This window comes from Pipistrellus hanaki, assembly GCF_964339955.1.
Source record: "Pipistrellus hanaki genome assembly, chromosome: 19".
NCBI lineage: Eukaryota > Metazoa > Chordata > Mammalia > Chiroptera > Vespertilionidae > Pipistrellus > Pipistrellus hanaki.
The window spans coordinates 8385154-8407936 of record NC_140521.1 but is presented as its reverse complement, the minus strand read 5'-3'; the positions used below and the strand labels follow the sequence as shown (position 1 = coordinate 8407936).

Genomic DNA, 22783 nt, shown 5'->3' with positions numbered 1-22783 from the left:
TATGTTCAAAAACTCGATACATGGGTTCCTCACGAACTGAAAGAATCACAGTTAACGCAACGCATTAGCAGCTGCAATTTGCTAAAGAAACGTAATGAAAATGATCCATTTTTAAAACGACTGATAACTGGCGATGAAAAATGGGTTGTTTACAACAATATCAAGCGGAAAAGATCGTGGAGCAGGCCAGGTGAACCAACTCAAACAACATCAAAAGCTGATATTCATCAAAAGAAGGTTTTGTTATCAGTTTGGTGGGATTACAAAGGAATTGTCTACTTTGAACTCTTACCACCCAACCAAACGATCAATTCTGATGTCTACATTGAACAACTAACGAAATTAAACAATGCAGTTGAAGAAAAGCGGCCCGAATTGACAAATCGAAAAGGTGTTGTATTCCATCATGACAATGCAAGGCCACACACATCTTTGGTCACTCGGCAAAAATTAATGGAGCTTGGTTGGGATGTTTTGCCACATCCACCATATAGTCCTGACCTTGCACCATCTGATTACTTTTTGTTTCGATCTTTACAAAACTCCTTGAATGGTAAAAATTTCAAAAATGATGATGATGTCAAATCGTACCTGATTCAGTTTTTTGCTAATAAAAACCAGAAGTTTTTTGAACGTGGGATTATGATGCTGCCTGAAAGATGGCAAAAGGTCATTGATCAAAATAGGCAATACATTACAGAATAAAGTTATTTAGTTCCATGAAAAAATTGTCTTTGATTTTCTTTAAAAAATCCGCAATTACTTAGTTGCCGACCCAATACCACTGAGAGTCTACCAACCTCTACTGCTGAACGTGGGCATACAACTGAAGGAACAACTCTCCTATTTTTTTTTTAATTTCAGAGAGAGAGAGAGAATCATTGATCGGCCGCCTCCTGCACGCCCCACACCGGGGATCGAGCCTGCACCCCGGGCTTGTGTTCTGACTGGAAATCGAACCGTGACCTCCTGGTTCACAGGTCAAGGCTTAACCCCTGAGCCACCGCCAGCTGGGCAACTTTCCTATTTCCAACTCCAAGGAGAAGCAACTTAGAAACTTGGCGCCAAGCGAGACGCGGACAGACCCAAACGTCACGGGGCAGGAGTGTTCCGTGGCCTTACACCCAGTTATGCCGAAGAGCAAAGAGACGGTGCGTGAAACGGAGACCGGCTTCGGACCAAGAGTGCAAAGTCCCCTTAGGTCCTGTCACTCCGAGTGCAATTATCAAAAATAAAAGGCGGGGGCTTTTAAAATATCACGCGCTAAGCGGGGGAGGCCGGGTGGGGACGGGGGTACACAGGAACCCTCTGCACCTTCTGCTCGATTTGGCTGAGACGCTCAGCCTGCTCTCGCCCGCAAAGCTCGGGCATGTTTTTCAAAAGATCACGTACCCAGACATAAATCACCGGGGCAGGGAAGCGTATCAAAATCTGACAGGAGCCAAAGCCTCGCCTGGTTGGTCCACACGCCTGGCGCGGCTCCCGCCGTCTTAGAAAACTCTGTGCTGCTCCCAAGTTGCTTCTTCTTCTTCTTCTTCCTTTTTTTTTTTTTTTCTTTCTTTTGCAAAAGTAGAAATTCACCGCGGCGTTCTGGAGAAGCCAGCCCACGCCTGGACCGAGAAGACAGCACAGGGACCCAACGCCCACTCCTGTGTCCTCATACACAGGTGATGCCCCCTCACTCAGGTGCACATCGCAACCTGCTGCCCCTCCCTCAGGGGCAGGCGGGGGTTTCGTCCCCTGCTGACAGCGTCTGGCAAACCAGGCTGCTGGGCACCGTCGGTCAATCCCTGGGCGCTGTGAGCCAACGCCACGGTTGGTGTTAGGGTTGGGGTTGGGGTTGGGGTTGGGGTTGGGGTTGGGGTTAGGGTTGGGGTTGGGGTTGCGGTGAGTCACCCTCCCGCCGGCAGCAGGCGGCCGCCGGGCTTGCAAAGGGATGCCCGTCCGCAGCCCCGTCACTGCCCACACGACAGGTGGCCTGCCCAAACCTATCCTGTACGTGGAGAACCTTTTGTGGGTTCCTGTCTGCCCGGGGGATTTTCATTGCTTATTTATTTATGCAAACGGCGGCGGGTTGCCTAACAGCCTTGCCGGCTTTTTTTTTTTTTTTTTTTTTTTTAGCGTTTGCGATTTCGTAGTTTCCTGGTAACCATTCAGTCATCTATTTCAACATCCCGACGTGACATAAAGGCGGCCGGCGAGGCGCCGTCCTGCACACACGGCACACACCTCCGTCCCCAGCCAGGTGAGCGCTCCCCGCGGCCGCCGCCCGCCCGCCCGCCCGCCCGCCGCCCCGCATGCATCCGCACCCCCACTCGGAGGCGAACTTTCTGCCGATCCACGGCAAGAACTGCTGTGTGTTCCGGGATGACTTCATCGCCAACGTCCTGCCGCCCGTGCTGGGGCTGGAGTTCGTGTTCGGGCTCCTGGGCAACGGGCTGGCCCTGTGGATCTTCTGCTTCCACCTCAAGCCCTGGAAGTCCAGCCGGGTGTTCCTCTTCAACCTGGCCGTGGCCGACTTCCTGCTCATCATCTGCCTGCCCTTCCTCATGGACAACTACATGCGCAAGTGGGACTGGAAGTTCGGGGACGTGCCCTGCCGGCTGATGCTCTTCATGCTGGCCATGAACCGCCAGGGCAGCATCATCTTCCTCACCGTGGTGGCCGTGGACCGCTACTTCCGGGTGGTCCACCCGCACCACGCCCTCAACAAGATCTCCAACCGCACCGCGGCCGTGGTCTCCTGCCTCCTGTGGGCCCTCACCATCGGCCTCACGGTGCACCTGCTCTACCGGGACATGCTGGTCAAGAACGACGAGGCCTACCTGTGCAGCAGCTTCAGCATCTGCTACACCTTCCGCTGGCACGACGCCATGTTCCTGCTGGAGTTCCTCGTGCCCCTGGGCATCATCCTCTTCTGCACGGCCCGCATCGTGTGGAGCCTGCGGCGGCGGCAGATGGACCGGCACGCCAAGATCAAGCGGGCCATCACCTTCATCCTGGTGGTGGCCGTGGTCTTCGTGCTCTGCTTCCTGCCCAGCGTGGCCGTGCGCGTCCGCATCTTCTGGCTGCTGTACACCACGGGCCTCGCGGGCGAGGGCGACTGCGGGGCCTACGCCTCCGTGGACCTGGCCTTCTTCATCACCCTCAGCTTCACCTACATGAACAGCATGCTGGACCCGCTCGTGTACTACTTCTCCAGCCCGTCCTTCCCCGGCTTCTTCTCCGCCCTCCTCCGCCGCTGCCTCCGCGGGAAGAAGCCGGAGGGGCCGCCGCTGCCGGACACCAACCGGAGCACCAGCGTGGAGCTCACGGGGGACCTGGGCGCGTCCAGGAGCGTGCCCGGCGCCCTGATGGCCGAGGCCGGGGAGCCCTGGAGCCCCCCCTCGTATCCGACGGCCGCGGCCTCTCGCTAAGGAGCTGAGAGGAGAGAGAACCCAGCTCCCCGGAGGAGCCCGGGCGTGGCCGGTGCCCGGAGGAACGGCAGGAGGCCCGGCGGGCTGGCTGGCGGCCTCCTGGCCCGGCCCGGCCGGGAGAACTGGCTGAGAGGAACCGTGTAGGCGCAGGGGCGGCAGCGATCTCGGAGGAATGGAGAGTGACAGGTCCGCTGCCTCCCGGACACCTGCAGGACTGAGGACGCCAAAACCGCCCGGGGTTCCTGCCCAGAGAAGTGGGGGCCACAGAGACGCCCACCTACCGGCACCTGGGATTCCTGAGCGTCTGCCCTTCGCCTGCCCGGGACGCGGATGGTTCTGAGCCCCCGGGGCCCGGCCTGTTCCCGGGACGCGGATGGTTCTGAGCCCCCGGGGCCCGGCCTGTTCCCGGGACGGGGATGGTTCCCAGCCCCCGGGGCCCGGCCTGCTCCCGGCTCTGGCTGGGAGAAGGAGAAGGAAGGGACCGGAGAGGAGCTGCGTTCCGGCGGGAGCCGGGCACCGTTTCTCAAGGCCTCGGGCACCTGGGGTCCCGGCACCGATGCCTCCTCCGGCCGAGCTCCGGGACACGGCAGAGAGACGGGAACTTTGGTCACCACCGAGCTCCCGCGGCGGTAAGAGGGGGCCGGCCCCGGAGAGCCGGCGTGACCGAGGGGAAGGAAATGGCACGTGGTCCCCGCCCGCAAGGACTCCTTCCCCTCCTGTTTGCACTCGTTAAACCGGCATCAGGGAAGAGCGGCTTCCCGCCTGTTTGCTTCTGTCATTAGAAGGCAGAGGCCGGCCGCGGGGGCCCATTTGCTCGTGTCTCCGTCCTGGTGAGAGAGCCGCCTCGCCAGGAAGCTTGGACACGGGACGCGGTCCGGGCTGCATGTGTCTGGGTGACAGTTCACAGAGACCGGGCCGCCCGCTTGCTCAAGCGGGGACCTTTGTGGGCCGTGAACTGTGTCCCGGTAGAAAAAAAAAATACCGAATCCTGTAACGGGAGAGGGCCCAGGACGCTGAGACAGAATTCCATGGGCATCGGGGCCGGGCGGGCGGGCGGGCCAGGGCACAAGTGACAAACACTCCGTCCGGGAGGACGGTTACAGACGGGAGTGGTCAGAGCAGTCCGCCCTTGCGTTAAGATTTGGGTGAATGTCGCTCTTGGTATGTGTGTGTTTCAAAAAGGGATCGGCACCCCAAACCTATATAATTGTATTAACCAATGTCTCCCCCCTCCCTCTTTCCCAACAAAGTCAATAAAAAACTCAATAAAATTTAAAAAAAAGGCGCCGGCCAGCCTGGGGTTTGTGCAGAAGCGGGCAGACAGGGCTTCCCGTGGGCTGGTTTCGGTTCCACCGCGGCCACGGAAGGTAGCCGTCCGGTCTGAGCCTGCGATCCGGCCAAGTTTCACTTCCAGCTTCGGTCCCTCCTCGGTTCTGTAGCAAGACAGACGGGTTCCCTCTCACGCCCTGACCTGGATGCAGATAAGAAACGTAGACGTGCCGGCTCCCAGCCGAACGGCCTCCCTCTCCCGCGGTCTGCGTGCTTTCAGAGCGCTTTGCCGATCTGGTTCTCCCACCCGCTCCCGGGGGGAAAGTCTCAGGCAGAGGCGCCTGCAGAGGAAGCCGCAGAGAGGAGAGGAGAGGAGCCGGGAGAGAGGAGCCAGGGAGAGGAGGGCTCCCTCTCCTCCCGCGGGTGAGTCAGCGGGGAGAGCCGTTCCAACCTGCTCCCAGCAGCTCACATCGGTGCATTTGCTCATTCATTCTGCTCACTTAAAAAAATAAATATATATATATATATATATATTTCTTACAACGAGGAAGGGAGAGGGATAGAGAGTTTGAAACATCAATGAGAGAGAAACATGGATCAGCTGCCTGCTGCACACCCCCTATTGGGGACGTGCCCGCAACCAAGGTACATGCCCTTGACCGGAATTGAACCTGGGATTTTTCAGTTCGCAGGCGGACACTCTATCCACTGAGCCAAACCAATTAGGGCCATTCCATTCACTTTTTAAAAAACATTTGTTCTGCCGAAACTTGTTCGGCCTGCAGACTGAAAGGTCCCGAGTTCGATTCCGGTCAAGGGCATGTACGTTGGTTGTGGGCATGTCCCCAGTGGGGTGTGTGCAAGAGACAGTTTATCGATGATTCTCTCTCATCAATGTTTCTAGCTTGCTATCCCTCTCTCTTCCTCTCTGTAAAAGTCAATAAAATATATTAAAAACAAAACATTTGTTCTCATATATTTTCAGAGAGGGAGGGAGAGACAGACACGTCAGTGATGACAGAGAATCACGGATGGGCTGCCTCTGGCAGGACCCCCATCGGGGATGGAGCCCGTGATCCAGGCATGTGCCCTTGACCGGAACGGAACGGGGACCTCCTGGTTCACGGGTTGACGTTCAACCACTGAGCAACCCTGGCCTGGCGGAAGATGCCTTTTTATCATTGTTTAACTCGAGGCCCATAAGGATGCAAATAACGGAAACCAAGTTCGCGCAGGGGAGAGATGGTGGCGCTCCTCACAGAGCAGAGGGAGAGGGAAGCCAGGCCGGGCGGCTGCAGGAGACCAGCTCCCGGCCCTCCTACCCGGCTCTTCCCGGGGACGGGACTCCGCCCTCCGTCCCGGTTCTCCCAGGCCAGATTCCCAGAGGAGAGAATCTGAGGGAACTCAAACCACTCTCCAGGAAAAAGGTCAAGCCGAGACCGGCTTGGCTCAGTGGATAGAGCATCGGCCTGCGGACAGAAAGGTCCTGGGTTCGGTTCCGGTCAAGGGCATGTACCTTGGTTGCGGGCATATCCCCAGTAGGGGGTGTGCAAGAGGCAGCTGATCGATGAGTCTCTCTCATCCATGTGTCTAACTCTCTATCCCTCTCCCTTCCTCTCTGTAAAAATCAATTATATATATATATATATATATATATATATATATATATATATATATTTTTTTTTTTTTTTTTTTTTTTTAAGAAGCCACAGTCTCTCAAGGGGTTTTCATTGCAACGTTTTTGCAGCAGTGAAAACCAGAAAACAACCTGCGTGCCCGCCAGCAGGGGATTAGGCACACAGTAATACCGGCACTCAGTGCAATCCTGAAGCCATGGGGAACGTCAGCTTGTGTCGATAGGACTGAGTCTGGAGCCTAACACCCAGAGCAAAGAGCAAGGTGCGGAAAGACACATGCAACATGGCAGCCTTTATGTGAGTGACTCAGACGTGCTCATCCAGATGCCATGGTGATTTTGGAGGCATCAATACGCAATAGAACAGAAGTCATGGCTGAGAAGGAGGCACAGCAACTACAGGATACAGATCATTTCTGGAGGAGGGAGGGGAAGGGGATGGAAGGCGGGGCTTCAGCTCTGTCTGCAACACTTTAAAAAATATATGCACTGAGAGGCCAGATTATTGTGATCTCTGAACGCATAATAATCTGCCCACTCAGTATTTATGTGTGTGTGTGTGTGTGTGTGTGTGTGTGTGTATTAGAGGCCCGGTGCATGAATTCATGCATGGGTGGGATTCGGCCAGCCTAGCCAGGGGGAGGGGACATGGGCTGTTGGCCGGCCTGCCTGCTGGTCGAACTCCTGGTTGAGGGGACAATTTGCATATTAGCCTTTTATTATATAGGATATACACTGAGTGGGCAGATTATTTTGCATTCAGAGATCACAATAATCTGGCCACTCAGTGTGTGTGTTTATATATATATATTTTTTAAATCTTTTTTATTTTTTGCCGAAACCGGTTTGGCTCAATGGATAGAGCATCGGCTTGGGGGCTGAAAGGTCCCAGGTTCGATTCCGGTCAAGGGCATGTACCTTAGTTGCGGGCATATCCCCAGTTGGGGGTATACAAGAGGCGGCTGATCGATGACTCTCTCTCATCGATGTTTCTAACTCTCTATCTCTCTCCCTTCCTCTCTGTAAAAAATCAATAAAATATATATATTTAAAAAAAATCTTTTTTATTTTTTATTATTGATCTCTCTCTAAAGATCAATGGAAAAAATATCATTGGGTGAGGATTACTTACAAGTAAAAAAAAAAGTTTTGTTTTTTTAAAAAGAAGACTAATAGTATCTGATCATCTTCCTTATAAAGGGTGGGACAAAAGTAAGTTTCCTGCCCTGGCCAGTTTGGCTCAGTGGAGCGTCTGCCTGTGGCCTGAAGGGTCCTGGGTTCGATTCTGGCCAAGGGCACGTACCTCGGTGGCAGGCTCCTCCCCAGCCCGGGCCCTGGTCAGGGTTTGTGCAGGAGGCGACCCATCGATGTGTTTGTTTCTCTCACGTCGAAGTTTCTCTCTGTCTTTCCCTCTCCCTTCCACTCTCTCTAAAAATCAGTGGGAAAATGTCGTTGGGTGAGGATTTTTTAAAAAGTACGTTTACCATTGTTCCTATGGGAAACAATCCAATCACTAATTAATAATAGCCCAACAACGCACCGCTGTGACCCTGCCTGCGCCCCGCCCTGCCCACCTCGGCCAGCCAGCGGCCGGAGAGCTCGGCGGAGAGCTGTGTGTGTTTAGTTACAGCCACGTTTCGCCTGTAAATCCGGACGGGATTGCGCAGGCGGCCCGCGGTGCTGCACAGCAGAGAAATGCGGCTTCAGGGCGAGGAGGAGAGCGGCAAGCGGGGCGGGCTGGCTTTCCATCGGCAAACATTGCCCAACTGCTCCCTCTCTGCCCGTCTCCCCGGGCTCGGGGTGAAGCCAGCTAACGTGCCTTTAAAAAAATGTATGTGTGTATGTGTGTATGTAAACTGTGATTAAAGGGTAAAATTAAATAAATAGCATTCTGAGTGGGGATGGAAATGGCGGTGTCTGGGAAGCAGGAAACGAGAGGCGTGCGGGTGTCTCGCTGGTGGGACTGAGTTCGTCGGGGCAGGGCCTGTGGGGCTTGAGGAGCCGTTACCGAGGGAGGTCAGCCATCTCCCCCGAACCCACTGCCTATCGATAGGCTGGAGGAGGAGTTCAAAGCAGAGGTGAGGCAAACGCTTCCTCTAACATGTCGTCCTCTCGATAAAGCCGCCCTTGCTCTAATAAGAAACCACGTGAGAAAGTAAGGACCAATATTAAACTGAATTTTTTTTTAACTCCTCACCCGAGGATATCTTTCCATTGATTTTTAGAGAGAGGGGAAGGGATGGGGAGAGACAGAGAGAGAGAGAGAGAAACATTGCACTAATGTGCCTATTTTTTTAAAAATGGAATGAGCCGAAACCGGTTTGGCTCAGCGGTAGAGCGTCTGTCTGCGGACTGAAAGGTCCAGGGTTCGATTCCGGTCAAGGGCATGTACATTGGTTGCGGCACATACCCAGTAGGGGGTGTGCGGGAGGCAGCTGGTTGATGTTTCTCTCTCATCGACGTTTCTAGCTCTCTATCTCTCTCCCTGCCTCTCTGTAAAAAATCAATAAAATATATTTTTAAAAAATGGAATGACATTCAGTCATCACATATGTATATATGTATATACATGTGTGTGTGTGTGTGTGTGTGTGTGTATTTAAATTTGTTTTTAGAAAGAGAAGAAGGGAGAGGGGGAGAGAGAGAAACATCAAAGTGAGAGTGCAGCATAGATCGGCTGCCTCCTGCACGCCCCCTCCTGGGGAAAACGCCTGCCACCCGAGCACATGCCCTGATGGGGAATTGAACCGGCACCTTTCAGTGCATGGGACGGGGCCCAGCCAGCTGAGCCACACCAGCCAGGGCTCAAGAAAACAGTTTAACAAAACTACTAAAATTAGTATAGTCAACCCAGAAAAAAAACCAAAAAACTTCCTCAATATTTTCATCGGCTGTTACTACTTCTAACGGAGATTGTTCACGTAAAGCTCCTAAGAACTGTCTTCCTAAAACAAAAATTGAATTGTGTCTCCGTTCTCACCTCAAAAACCTTTAATTATCAACAGAATAAAGTCGCAGCCCGGCGACAGGAGACCAGAGTGGAGGCAGAGGTGGGAGCATGACCTTTGGAATCAGACATTCCGGGGGTGGAACATGAGCTCTGCCACACCTCCCGCCAGGCGCCAGGGACACAGAGCGGGAGAAAGAGGCTTAGGGACCTGGGACCCTGCTAGCTTTTAAAAATGTATATTTTTTTTATTGATTTCAGAGAGGAAGGGAGAGGGAGAGAGGGTTAGAAACGTCAATGGTGAGAGAGAAACATTGACCGGCTGCCTCCTGCACACCCTTCCCTGGGAACGAGCCCACAACCATGCCCTTGACCGGAATCGAACCCAGGACCCTTTAGTCCGCAGGCCGATGCTCTATCCACCAAGGCAAACCAGCTAGGGCCCGTCTAGCCTTTGAAGCTCCGGGAATATATTTGAGGTATAATTCACACACTCTAAAATTCACTTCTTTTTTTTTTGCCACTTATTTTATTGGCTATCTTGTGACAGACACATTGCAGCATTATTTATAAAGAGCTAAGATCTGAAAACAGCCCAACTGCCCATCAGTATCAGGGAGTGGATAAAAAAACAACAAAAACTATGGTATAGCCGAAACTGGTTTGGCTCGGTGGATAGAGTGTCGGCCTGCGGACTGAAGGGTCCCAGGTTCAGTTCCAGTCAAGGGCACGTACTTTGGTTGTGGGCACATCCCGGTAGGGGGTGTGCAGGAGGCAACTGGTCGATGTTTGTTTCTTTCTCATCGATGTTTCTGGCTCTCTGTCCCCCTCCTTTACTCTCTGTAAAAAATCAATAAAATATATATTTTTAAAAATTTTTTTAAATAAAAAAGTGTCCTAAAGTTCTCATCGTACTGGGTGGGGAGAAGAAGTGGACCGAGCAGTTGGGACTACCGAGCGCTTAGGGGCAGGACTGTGCCTCTGGCGATCGGAGGAAGGACATTCATCACGTAACCCAGCCTGGGAACCCGGGAGCTGGGGAGGAAAAGACGGACATATTTGACTCTGTCGACATTAAACGTTTAGGGTGACAAACGATGCCATAAATCAGGCCGGCTCCCATGGCGGAGCTGGGAAAAGATCTGCTGCATAAATAAGAGCCACAGCCGCTGCGGAGAGACGGGCCCCGCGGTCTGTGCTCTCCGGGCACCGAGTCAGGTGTGTCCCGAGCACACACTGCGCAGCAGGGGTGACAGGAGGAGGGTGACGGTGACGACCCACAGGGGAGCCCACGGAGGCAGAACCGGTGAACGGACCAGCCGAGGCCACACCGCGGGGCCGGGGCCGAGCTCTGAGCGACCCTTGGCCGCCGTCCCGGAGCCAGTGCTCTCCATCACTGTCCGAGCGGCTCCACCGACAACCAGCGGACTCCATATAAAGAGCTTTGGCGGACTGACCTGAGCAAGACAAACGAGCCCTGCGGAAACGGACTCGGCCTATAATTAGACCATCGATAGGCGGCCACGACCCAGCGGCCAGCAGACACACAACAGGACCCCCCTCTTCGGCAGAGGCCAGAGAGGCCGGGGGGGAGGCTGGGGGACCTCCCTCCCCCGCGGCCCTGAGACGGGCGCCCGCAGAGGCAGGTGCTGCCGGGTGTGGAGGAGAGAGCGCGCTCCGACACGTGAAGGCTGGCAGCCACTTCGGGAGGCGATCTGGCAGCATCTGTCCCCATTGAAACTAAACAAGCCCTTGGACTCTTTAATCCCACTTCTGGGATCTGTCCCAAAGAAATAAAAGGCCACTCGTTAAGGATAAGGATGTTTATGGGAGCCCGTGTGTGTGTGTGTGCAACAAAGCAAATGCCCATCTAGCGAAAACTGGTTTGGCTCAGTGGATAGAGCGTCGGCCTGCAGACTAAAGGGTCCCGGGTTCGATTCCGGTCAAGGGCATGTACCTTGGTTGCAGGCACATCCCCAGTAGGGGGTGTGCAGGAGGCAGCTGATCAATGTTTCTCTCTCATCGATGTTTCTAGCTCTCTATCTCTTTTCCTTCCTCTCTGTGAAAAATCAATAAAGTATATTTAAATATATATAAAAACAAACAAAGAAAATGCCATCTTTTCTTTTCTTTTTAAAAGCATATTTTATTGATTTTTTTACAGAGAGGAAGAGAGAGGTACAGAGAGTTAGAAACATCGATGAGAGAGAAACATCGATCAGCTGCCTCCTGCACACTCCCCACAGGGGATGTGCCCGCAACCAAGGTACATGCCCTTGACCGAACCGAACCTGGGACCCTTCAGTCTACAGACCGATGGCCTATCCACTGAGCCACACCGGTTAGGGCTGCCTTCTTTTCTCACAACCTCTGCCAGTGGGGGTTTCTGTTACTTGGATCCGTACTTCAAGGCTCTGGAAAAGGAAGGCAAGGCTTTTCGGTTCATAAACAGCTGAGAGTGAAGAAGTCTCCATCGCAGTTGGTTCTCAGGGTGAGGCCTGGAGTGTGAGTGAGAGGGAGAGGGAGGGAGATACCCCGAGGCAGCCGGCCGCAGCCGCCCTGCGGTGCCCCCGGTGGTAGCATTGCAAACGCAGGGAGGACCTGCTGCAGGCCAATGCTGACACAACCACGGGCTGAGAGCTCCAGGCAAGGGGCCCACTGGCCTCGCCATGAGGCGTGTGGCTCCTCGGGGGCTGCGAGAGCTTTCCGTGGCCCCTGAGAGGCCGCCACCTGTCCCTGTGCGGGTGTCTGTCCGTCCTCCGTGGCGGAGGCGAGCGCCTCCCTTTTCAAAGTCGGGGTGACCTCCCTGCGCCCCTGGCTGTGACGGGGAGGACGCAGAGAACGGGGCCTCCCTCTCCACCCCTCCCGTCCCTCCCTTCTTTGTGGCTCCAGCCCTGCCAGGCGGCCTCTGCGGCTCCTGCCGGGCCCACGCAGGAAGGCCCTGGGGGGGACGGGGCGCTGGCTGGGGGGGCTCTTAGGGACACGTAGAGGTTAACGTGGGGGTTCGCCCTCGAAGGGCTGGATTGGGTCTTGCCCTCCCTGTGTTTCTTGGCAGTTAAGTCGTAAGTCGTTGTGTCATGTGTCAACTATGAAAATAAACGGCTTCAGCCGCCTCGGTAAGAACCTGTTCCAGGGCGGGCGGAGGGAGGGAGATGGATCCTGTATCTCTGCTCGCGGAGGCAGGTGCTGGCAGGGAGCCTCCCGGTGACAGTGACCGGAGCCGGGTCCGCAGGGACTCCCCGGGGCCGGGGGAGGGGGCTCCTCTCTCTGGCCTCCGTCTGGCGGCGGTGTTTTTCCACTCCGCTGGGAACTGCTAACCGTCCCTGGTCCTGTCTAGAAAGAGGTGAGCTGTTGTTCCAGAAGACTTGACTCGCCTGGAATGTGAGGTATTTCCAAAACAAGGAGCAAATGGGCTGAAATAAAAGAAGAAACCAAAACACAGACTCCTGCTGACTTTCCGAGGGCCGCGGGGAGAGGACACGGAGCAGAGACTGAAGGACGCCTCCCTCCTGGCGGGGGGCGGGGGCTGCTGGGGGCCCACTGCCAGGAAAGGAGGAGGAAAGAGGAATAGAACCTTGTTCTCTGAGGTGTGTCCCTCCCGTTACTCTTATGCACTTTGAAATCTGTTACTGCGTTAGCTTTTCTATAGACTCAAGGGGATAATTAAAATGCACCAAAGATTGGGCCCTAGCTGGTTTGGCTCAGTGGATAGAGTGACGGCCTGTGGACTGAGGGTCCCAGGTTCGATTCCAGTCAAGGGCATGTACCCCAGCCTCCAATTGGGGCAGATTTGGCAACCAGTCAATATGTCTCTCTCACATAGATGTTTCTCTCTCACTCCCTCTCTCCCTCCCTTCAAAACAAAGGCAACCAATGAATGCAAAAATAAGTGGAGCAACAAACCGATGTTTCTCTCTTCACTCCCCTCTCTAAAGTCAATCGCCGAAACCGGTTTGGCTCAGTGGATAGAGCATCGGGTTGCGGACTGAAAGGTCCCGGGTTCAATTCCAGTCAAGTGCATGTACATTGGTTGTGGGCACATGGGGATGTGCAAGAGGCAGCTGATCGATGATTCTCTAATCATCGATAATTTCTAATTCTCTATCCCTCTCTCTTCCTCTCTCTGAAAAATCAATAAAATATATATTTTTAAAAAAGTCAATCAATCAATAAAAAAGGGAGAAGCACCAGTATATGCTTTTATATCATTTGATGAGAAACGTTTTCCTAGATATTCTGGCTCCATGTGACCAAAAACATCAACTCCAGGACTTGTGACATTACGAGCTGAGGAGGAGGAAAAGAAATTGTATAAACGTCTACTTCTCCTTTTGAGGTATGAAATATAGTATGGGTTATGAGTAATACATCCTTTTGAGACTTAAACAGAAACCAAGTCTATAAAAAACGTTGGGGGAAAATGAGTTGACAGCTGTGGTTTTGTGATAATGCAATTCCTGCTGGTTCATCGCATCTCTTTTGATACAAGGAATATCCTAATGCTTCATACGCATACGCACAGCCAGACAAAGGAGAGATTCTCTTAAGCAGTTTAAGGAATTTGGATACTGAGTAAATATTGTATAAAGAATGAATGGGCTGGAACCGGTTTGGCTCAGTGGTAGAGCGTCGGTCTGCGGACTGAAAGATCCCGGGTTCGATTCCGGTCAAGGGCATGTACATTGGTTGCGGGCACATCCTCAGTACGGGGTGTGCAGGAGGCAGCTGGCTGATGATTCTCTCTCATCGATGTTTCTAGCTCTCTATCCCTCTTCCTTCCTCTCTTTAAAAAAATCAAAATATATATATATTTTTAAAATGAACTGCTGCTACACAGAATAGCATAGATGAATCTTTTATTAAGTATTTATATTCAGATTTTTAATGTTATGTAATCTGACCACGTTTATGTTGTTTCCAAAATTTGTGTTTGATTTAAATGGAAAAAAAAATCTCATTATTCATTTAATCGCTTTTTAAATGATGACCAGTTGAGTAGTCATAGATGAACCTTTTAATGTCGAATAGTGAATTCAGACTCTAGATCGGCCCATTTATAGAACATTAAAACCGTGGAAATGTAATAATCTATGATGATAAAGGTCACAAAAGGGGTGACCTTTGGAGAGAGTAGGCTCCGGAGAAGGGGCACGAGCTAAGCCTTCTGGGGTCCTAGAAGGTTCTAGATTTTGAGAAGGATTATTATTATACCGCAGCATAAGCCTGTAAAGGTAACCACTGGCCTGTGGTCCCTATGACACCATCATTCACCAAAAAGGAACCTGTTGGTTACCCCAAGCTCCTCTGTAGGCTTAGTTGGCTTCTCCCAATAGACATGATCACCAAAATGAGTCTTTCTCTCTTCCTCAAAGATGTGTCAAGCCGAAACCGGTTTGGCTCAGTGGATAGAGCGTCGGCCTGCAGACTGAAGGGTCCCAGGTTCGATTCCGGTCAAGGGCATGTACCTTGGTTGCGGGCACAGCCCCAGTGTGGGGTGTGCAGGAGGCAGCTGATCGATGATTTTCTCTCATCCATGTTTCTAACTCTCTATCCCTCTCTCTTCCTCTCTGTAAAAAAATCAATAAAATATATATTTTTAAAAAGACGTGTCAAAACTGCCCGAAGGAGGGATCCAATGTGTTTACAAATAAACATAGCTTCCAAATCTCTGCCCCCCGCCCCCAATCCCCCCCGCCTCCCCCCCACACACACACACCAGAAGCCGTGCAAAAAAGACTGCATATGCTACTAACACAATTCTCTCCTCCAAGTAGTCAAAGGCATGGAACTCTAGCCACCTCATTCACAACAAGAGATGATGAAATGCGTATGAGTCATGAGAATTAAATATAGTGCCTTTCCTTATGTCGGTGTTGCTCACTTCCCCTTTTGTCTGTGTGTCAGGAGGTGCCGTCACTGGTTCATGGGATCGTGACACATTCAAGGAAAAAACTGTCACCCTGATAGCACATGGTCAAAATTCCCCTTGCTCCGTGGTCGGCAAACCGCGGCTCGCGAGCCACACGTGGCTCTTTGGCCCCTCGAGTGCGGCTCTTCCACAAAACACCACGGCCTGGGCGACTCTATGTTGAAGAAGTGGCGTTAGAAGAAGTTTAAGTTTTAAAAAAAATTGGTTCTCAAAAGAAATGTCAACCGCTGTCCTGTTGCTATTTGGCTCGGTTGACTAATGAGTTTGCTGACCACTGGCCTAGCTCATACATATTTGTTAAGAGCCCACTATGTGAGATGCTGATCCAGGAACTGGGGACAAAATGAGTAGTGAGGTAATCAACAAACAGGTCAACAAAGATAACTTTGGGTGGTATTGCAAAGGAAGTGAGTGTCAAAGTCATAGCAAGTCACGGGGATGGAGGGTGGCGGTGAAGGGGTGGGAGAGGCGATGGTGGTTGGGCTGGTTGGGAAGGCTGGGCAGGGGCAGGGGGAGCCGGTAGGCACTGAGGTCAGAGACGGGTGGGGCTGGCTCATGCAAAGAGTTGTAACAGATCCAGCTTTTAAACACAGTACTTTTTAAAAAACGGGACCCTCCATAGGGAATACCTTTATGGAGATCCACCGAGAGAAGGGCCTTTTTTAATAATTCATCTTCTTAGAATGCATCCTGTTTCTAATTTGAACAAAGGGGCCCGTGGGACTCAGCCGACAGCTTGGGTTTTTTTATGCCAAGTGAAACGGGGAGCCAGTGAAAAGTGTGAGGTCAGGCATTGAGGATATTTGGCTTATCTTTTTATATCTATAATAATAAAAGGGTAATATGCTAATTAGACTGGACATCCTTCTGGACAAAGCCCCGGTCCCAGGCGCTAGAGGGAAGCTGGTGCCAGCAGCCGGGGGAAGGAAGGCCACTCTTATATGAATTTTGTGCATCAGGCCTCTAGTATGTATATTGATTTCAGAGAGGAAGAAAGATGGAGAGAGAAACCTCAATGATGAGAGAGACACATTGATTGGTTGCCTCCTGACCAGGGCTGGGGTTGAGCCCGCAACCAAGGTACATGCCCTTGACCGGAATCAAACCTGGGACCCTTCAGTCCACAGGCCGATGCTCTATCCACTGAGCAAAAAAGCTAGGGCTGGCTTATGTCTTAAAAACGTTATTTTGGCAATAGCATGGAGACAAGAGTGGAATAATTTTGAAAAATGATCAAATCTAATAAAGAATGGTATAATAAATGTAACAACAATAGATCTGGCTAATTGTACATTTGAACTTCAAGTGACCTTATCTTAAAATAAATTCAAATATATTATTTTTCAAAAAATTACTTCCCGCCCGGCCAGTGTAGCTCAGTGGTTGAGTGTTGACCTAGAACCTGGAGATCATGGATTCCTGGTGAAGGCACATGCCCGGGTTGTGGGACCGATCCCCGGTGTGGGGGGCGGTGCAAGGAGGCAGCTGATTGACGATTCTCATCATTGATGTTTTTCTCTCTTCCTCTCCCTTTCTTTCTGAAATCAATTTTAAAATTTACCCTTTACCTCTGACGAGGGTGGGAAACATCGGCCCGCAGATCATATAAGGCCATGAAATCGTTTGGTCTGGTCCTGCCAAAGCCTTAGCTTGAGTTAAATGTTTGACCGAATATAGCCGGCTCATTTATTTATTTTTGTTAGCTGTAATTATTTTTTATTTTTTTAAATATATTTTATTGATTTTTTTAGAGAGAGAAAGGGTGAGGGATAGAGTTAGAAACATTGAAGAGAGAGAAACATCGACCAACTGCCTCCTGCATACTCCCCACCGGATGTGGCCACAACTAAGGTACATACCCTTCAGTCCGCAGGCCGACGCTCTATCCACTGAGCCAAACCAGTCAGGGCAAGTTATAATTATTTTTAAATAATTCTTTACTGTTGGAAGTATTACATGTCTCCTTTGTCCCCTCCATTGACCCCTTCCAGCCCACCCGCCCCCCACCCCAGGTCCTCACTGCCCCATTGTCTGTGCCCATGGGCCATGCATAGATGCATATGAGGCCTTGGTTGACGAGCAGGCTAATTTTTAAGCTGATAATTTTGTATGGCCCCCAAAGGATGTTATATCCAAGTGGCCCTTGGCAGAAGGCTCCCCACCCCTGACCTGAGCTCTGTGTTCTGAGCAAGCACGCGGCTGTGAGGACTGGGGAAGAGCCGTCTGAGCTGAGCCTGAGCCGGTTGGCAGGCCGGCTCATTTCCATCTGTGATGTCCTAGCGCCACCCCTTGGCCCTTCTATTCCTTGCACGTTGATGCCCAAGGATCCAATTATGAGCTCTGCTTGCCATGTCAGCCTTTTACTATTCTTAAGGTTCTATCACGTAAACATCAAAGAAACACAAGCCTAAATAGTGAGATGCCATTGACACCTAGCGAATCAACAAAAAGATTTAAAAAATTTTTTTTTAAAATTTAATTTCAGAGAGGAAGAGAAAGGAGAGAGAAGTAGAAACATCAATGATGAGAGAGAAGTCATTGATTTCCCTGTACAAGGAGGATTGAGACCACAGCCTGGGCATTGTGCCCTGACCAAGAATTGAACCGTGACCTTCTGGTTCATAGGTCAATACTCAATGAGTGAGCCAAACTGGCTGGGCAGCAAAAGTTTTTAAAAATAAGATTGCTGGCCAAAACTGGTTTGGATCAGTGGTAGAGCATCAGCCTGCGGACTGAAAGGTCCCGGGTTCGATTCCGGTCAAGGGCATGTACCTTGGTTGCGGGCACATTCCCAGTGGCTCAGTGGTTGAGTGTCTACCTATGAACCAGGCTTGCCCTGAGTAGGGGACCTACAGGAAGCAACTGATAGATGATTCTCCCTCATCATTGATGTTTTTCTCTCTCCTCCCTTCCTCTCTGGAAAACAAAAATATATTTAAAAAAAAAACAAAAAAGGACATTCTTATTTTTATATGTGGAAGAAATAGAGTATAAATGCTCGCTTTTCTTCTGCGGGGAGCAAAATATCTTTGCATTTTGTTTCCTTCATATATGGCATGAAAAATTAATTGTCTAAGTTATACAAGTAACTTTGCAAATAAAAGATTTATTAACTCAGGATATAACTTTTTTATGGGACAAACTACCAAGTGTCTTAGCATCACTTGTCAGATAACATTTGACAGCAGCTATAATACAGAGATTGCACAATTTTAAGAACCGTAATAAATATGGTCAGTTAATAGCGGGCTCCAAACTTCCTCTTGCTGTTCCCGAGAAAGGTTTGATGACTATGATCCATTAAGAAACATCTAAATGGGAAGAAACACAGAAGTATTTTTATGAGTGTCATTTAGGTATGTGTTTTTTTAAGTAGAAAACGCTCAGATAAACCAAAGAACTTAAGATTTAACTGTATTGCTAAAAATCTGCACATAATTCTTGAGCAGTTCAGAAGAATAGGACTGCGGAAAAAACTAATTTTAAGGGTCACAAATTCATCTCCTAAATCAATATTCTCCCTTTTTGAAAAAAGCAACTTTATGCCACTGAGCAAAACAGACTGGAAGTGAACATTGGAAGTTATTCATGAAAGTTAACAACACGTAGGCTTATTTTAATACGTCTATTTTGGACCAACGGAGAGAAAACCCCCCACAATATTTAGGTTTACTAAAACTACTAATCCATGATCAAAATAAAAATATTTACCTTATATTTAAATTCAAAATAGAAAAAGTAATTTATATGCATATTTTATATATAAAAACATTTGGGCAGAGAAACCAAGATGGCGGCATAGGTAAACACCTGAACTGCTGCCTCGCACAATCTCAAAACTACAACTAAAAGACAAAATGAACATTATCCAGAACCACAGGAAGGCTGTCTGAATAGAAATTCTATAACTAGAAGGGAAGAGAAAAGCACACTGAGACTCAGAGGAGCTGCGAAGTAAATACAGAGATCCAACAGCAGACGTAGGGGTGTCGAACTCAATCAGAGAAGGGGCCAAAATCTAAAATCCAGCCTAAATCGCGGGCCGAATGGTTTACTGAACAGTCATAAACTGACAATGTCATAAACTGACAGCGGAGTGCAGTGATGACAGCGCGGTGCGGGCCACATTGCAAGGCCTGGCGGGTTGGATTTGGCCCGCGGGCCTTGTGTTTGACACATGTGGTAGAGGATCGCAAGAATCAAGTCAAAGATATAAAATATGAAGAAGCAAAAAACACCCAACCAGAAAAGCAAAAAGGGAAAAAAAAAATCCAAAAATATGAAGACAGTATAAGGAGCCTCTGGGACAACTTCAAGCTTTTGAATTATGGGGGTGCCAGAAGAAAATACAGAGCAAGATACTGAAAACCTATTTGAAGAAATAATGACCAAAAACTTCCCCCACCTGGTGAAAAAAATAGACTTACAAGTACAGTAAGCACACAGAACCCCAAACAAAAGGAATCCAAAGAAGACCACACCAAGATACATCATAATTAAAATGCCAAGAGCAAAAGACAAAGAGAGAATATTAAAAGCAGCAAGAGAAAAACAGTTTATTACCTACAAGGGAGCACCCATATAATTGTCAGCTGATTTCTTAAAAGGAACTATGCAGGCCAGAAGGGATTGGCAAGAAATATTCAAAGTGATGAATAGAAAGAACCTACAACTGAGATTACTCTACCCAGCAAAGCTATCATTCAGAATTGAAGGTCAGATAAAGAGCTTCACAAATAAAAAAAAAGCTAAAGGAGTTCATCACCTCCAAACCAGTTATTATATGAAATGCTGAAAGGTATTCTTTAAGAAGAGGAAGAAGAAGAAAAAGGTAAAGATAAAAATTATGAACAACAACTACATATCTATCAACAAGTGAATCTAAAAATCAAGTGAATTAAAAATCTAATGAACAGAATAAACTGGTGAATATAATAGAATCAGGGGCATAGAATTGGAGTGGACTGCCAATTCTGGGGGGGGGGGGCGTGGGGGGTGCAGGAAGAGATTGGGCAAAAATCATACACCTATGGATGAGGACAGTGGGGGCGTGGGTAAGGGCAGAGGCTGGGGAGGGAACCGGGTGGAGGGGAGCTATGGGGGGAAAAAAGAGGAGCAACTGTAATAATCTGAACAATAAAGATTAAAATAATTTTTGGGAAGAATATATACCAAAATGTTAACAGTGATACTCTCTCTTAGTAGTGAGATTTCAAGAGATTAAGAACTTTTTTTTTTTTTTTACCCTTGCAAATTTCTCTTTTTCTCCTTAGTGAACATTTCTGTCTTAGGTAACTAAAAAAGAAGTAAGAGCAATTGATCCTCAAGCACCACATGAACCAAAGCCTTTGGAAATGCAGTGTTTCACTTGCTTCCGTTTGAAAAGCAAGACTTGAGGAGGAATCAGGAAGCTGGGAAGCAGGTGGCCCAGGTGTAAAAGCAGAGCTGGCCCAGGTCAGTGACTGGCCTGAGGCCACGCGGCTGCTTGGTGCAGAGCTGAGAGGGCACCCGTGGCCTCCTTACTGGTGGCCTGGGACTCATATAAAAAGTGGAATATAAAAAAACATATGCAGTCACATGTGAAAACACACCGCTCTCCGGAACAAGCCTGGCTCCACGTGAAGACCCTGGAGACAGAAATGGCGTCAGGCTGGCGAGGGTCCAGGGGACCGCAGACAGCTTTACCTTCAGGATCTCACAGGGCGCGGCGTCCGCGGGCACGGGGCTCCCCCGGTGCTTCGAGTACTCGGCTACCAAGACGGAAGCCTCCTCTACACTGCAGCACCAGGAAGAAAGAGGAGGGCGTGAGGGAGCTTTCGGGGGCGGTATAGACATGCCAAAACTCATCAGATTGCAAGTCTGAAATACGTGCGGCCGGTTTTACGTAGATTTTGCGTTAAAAAACAACAACACTCGTTCCCAAATGACAGCAAGGGATCATGGCTGGACCCAGTGAGGCCGCAGCAGAGAGACCTGGGCTGTGGTCAGAGGGAGGCACGCCTCCCCTCGGGTCCGCGCAGTGAGGTGACCGGAGGGACAGACCCAAGAGGCATTGGAGCCCCTTCCCTTTCCTCAGCGCCACCCCTTTTCTCCTTCCCCCGTTTCACTTTACAGATCTGTCCCCAACCCTATGCCGAGAGAAGCTTGTTGTTTCCGAACTTGTGGATGCTGGAAAATTAGGTAACCAAGCGTGGCCACCATTACGATTCAGGAAGCCATCGCTTCTCTGAGCCAACGCTAAGAACGGAAGCTGCCGTTTAGGGTTCCAGAGCGGAGCCGAGTAACACCTACTTTGGGGGCCCAGGCAGCTACTCTGTCTGATTCCCGGTGCATGTTCCACGGGACTGGCTACCCGACAACTAACTGGCCTCTGGGCACCGCTGGGAACGCTCCAAGGGAACCTGTGGTTACCTTGAGTTACAACCAAACAGCTCGGTAACTGTCTGATATTTTCCTCCAAAACAAAGATACAATTTAAGGACATCCTATGGTAGTTGTTTTGTTTTGTTTTTTAATTGACTTACCTTACTTCATTTGCCAAATAGTTTACCAGGCCAGTGATGCTATTGGTGTTTATCATGTGCAGTTTCAACACTTGAAAGTATTTTGTCTTTGCCAAAATCCCAAACTCCTTCTTGTCTCTGATATTATTCAGAACCAGATTTTGAATCTGAAGAATGACAGGTATCGTCACGTTAACAATGCGTTAAATGCCAAGTCCTAGTTCATTCCGAAACATTTCTGACAATCGGGAGTGAGATTGTCATTGTGATGTGATAACTCACTCTTCTGTGAGGGGGTGGGCAGGGGGGACGGGGACCGCGCTGGCCCATTGCAGTTCGGTGTACGGTAAGTAAGTAAACTGTGATTGTGGTTAAGCACTTTGGGACTTTTTATAAAGCACAGCAACAAACAAGACAGCCAGGGTCCCCGCCGTTACAAAAATGCATAGGTTTCAATAAAAGCTAATGAATTGTATGTATTAAACAAACAGACTGAGAGAGTAATTTTCCGCTTCATCCAGGTTTCGGGGAAAACAATTACCTTCTAATACCTAATTTTTCATAGCAAAAAGGCGGTGAAATTTTCTCTTACTTGATGTGAAAACCCTGCCAGCTGGCCGGTACTCATATGCTCCTCCAATTGCTGTAAAATGACCTGAGGGCTGCAGGAGTTCAGAAAGTTCTAGAGAAACAAATCAAAACATAGTTGACGGAAAAGCATTAATTACTACTCATGTCTGTCAAATCTGTAAAGTATTCATTTTCTAAATTGGAAATATCCTAAGGGATTTCTATTATAGGAAAAAAATGCCTCTGTCAACCAAAAATTACTGAAATAAGGTAAGAAGCACTTTACAAAAATGCCCATTCCAACATAAGAGCTGTTTAATAATAAGCATGCTTTCATTCTAAGTGCCAAAAGGAATCTATTTAAATACTCGCACTCTGAAGAGCAGCAACAGATGAGGTTATGAATAGTCAGAACAAATCAAAGATAAGCACAGGCGGCTTTGAAAAAAATAAAACCAACAGAACAAATGACAAATGAAACATTTCCAGGTGCTTTGTTCTACTTGTTCTGTG

The 22783-nt window shown here is 49.6% G+C and overlaps 2 protein-coding genes across 5 annotated transcripts in view; one reads left to right on the top strand and one right to left on the bottom strand.

Moving 5' to 3' along the window:
- Positions 1-1616: 1616 nt before the first annotated feature.
- On the top strand, positions 1617-4676 carry LOC311613405 (hydroxycarboxylic acid receptor 2-like). The gene has a single exon (XM_084867303.1). The coding sequence runs from the start codon at positions 2298-2300 to the stop codon at positions 3414-3416; it is 1119 nt and encodes a 372-aa protein (XP_084723429.1). The 5' UTR covers positions 1617-2297; the 3' UTR covers positions 3417-4676.
- Positions 4677-18283: 13607 nt separating this feature from the next.
- KNTC1 (kinetochore associated 1) overlaps positions 18284-22783 on the bottom strand; it is a 62588-nt gene continuing 58088 nt past the window's right edge. For all 4 annotated transcript variants that reach the window (XM_084867765.1, XM_084867763.1, XM_084867766.1 and 1 more), the window contains exons 61-64: positions 22293-22382; positions 21722-21867; positions 20883-20973; positions 18284-18508 (exon numbers count right to left, since the gene is read on the bottom strand). In XM_084867765.1, coding sequence (XP_084723891.1) covers positions 18488-18508; positions 20883-20973; positions 21722-21867; positions 22293-22382 — 348 coding nt within the window. In that variant the 3' untranslated portion in view covers positions 18284-18487. The remainder of the gene's footprint in view (positions 18509-20882; positions 20974-21721; positions 21868-22292; positions 22383-22783) is intronic.

Coding starts and splice junctions, on each gene's coding strand:
- LOC311613405 (XM_084867303.1), top strand. CDS start 2,298: ATGCATCCGCACCCCCACTCGGAGGCGAACTTTCTGCCGATCCACGGC.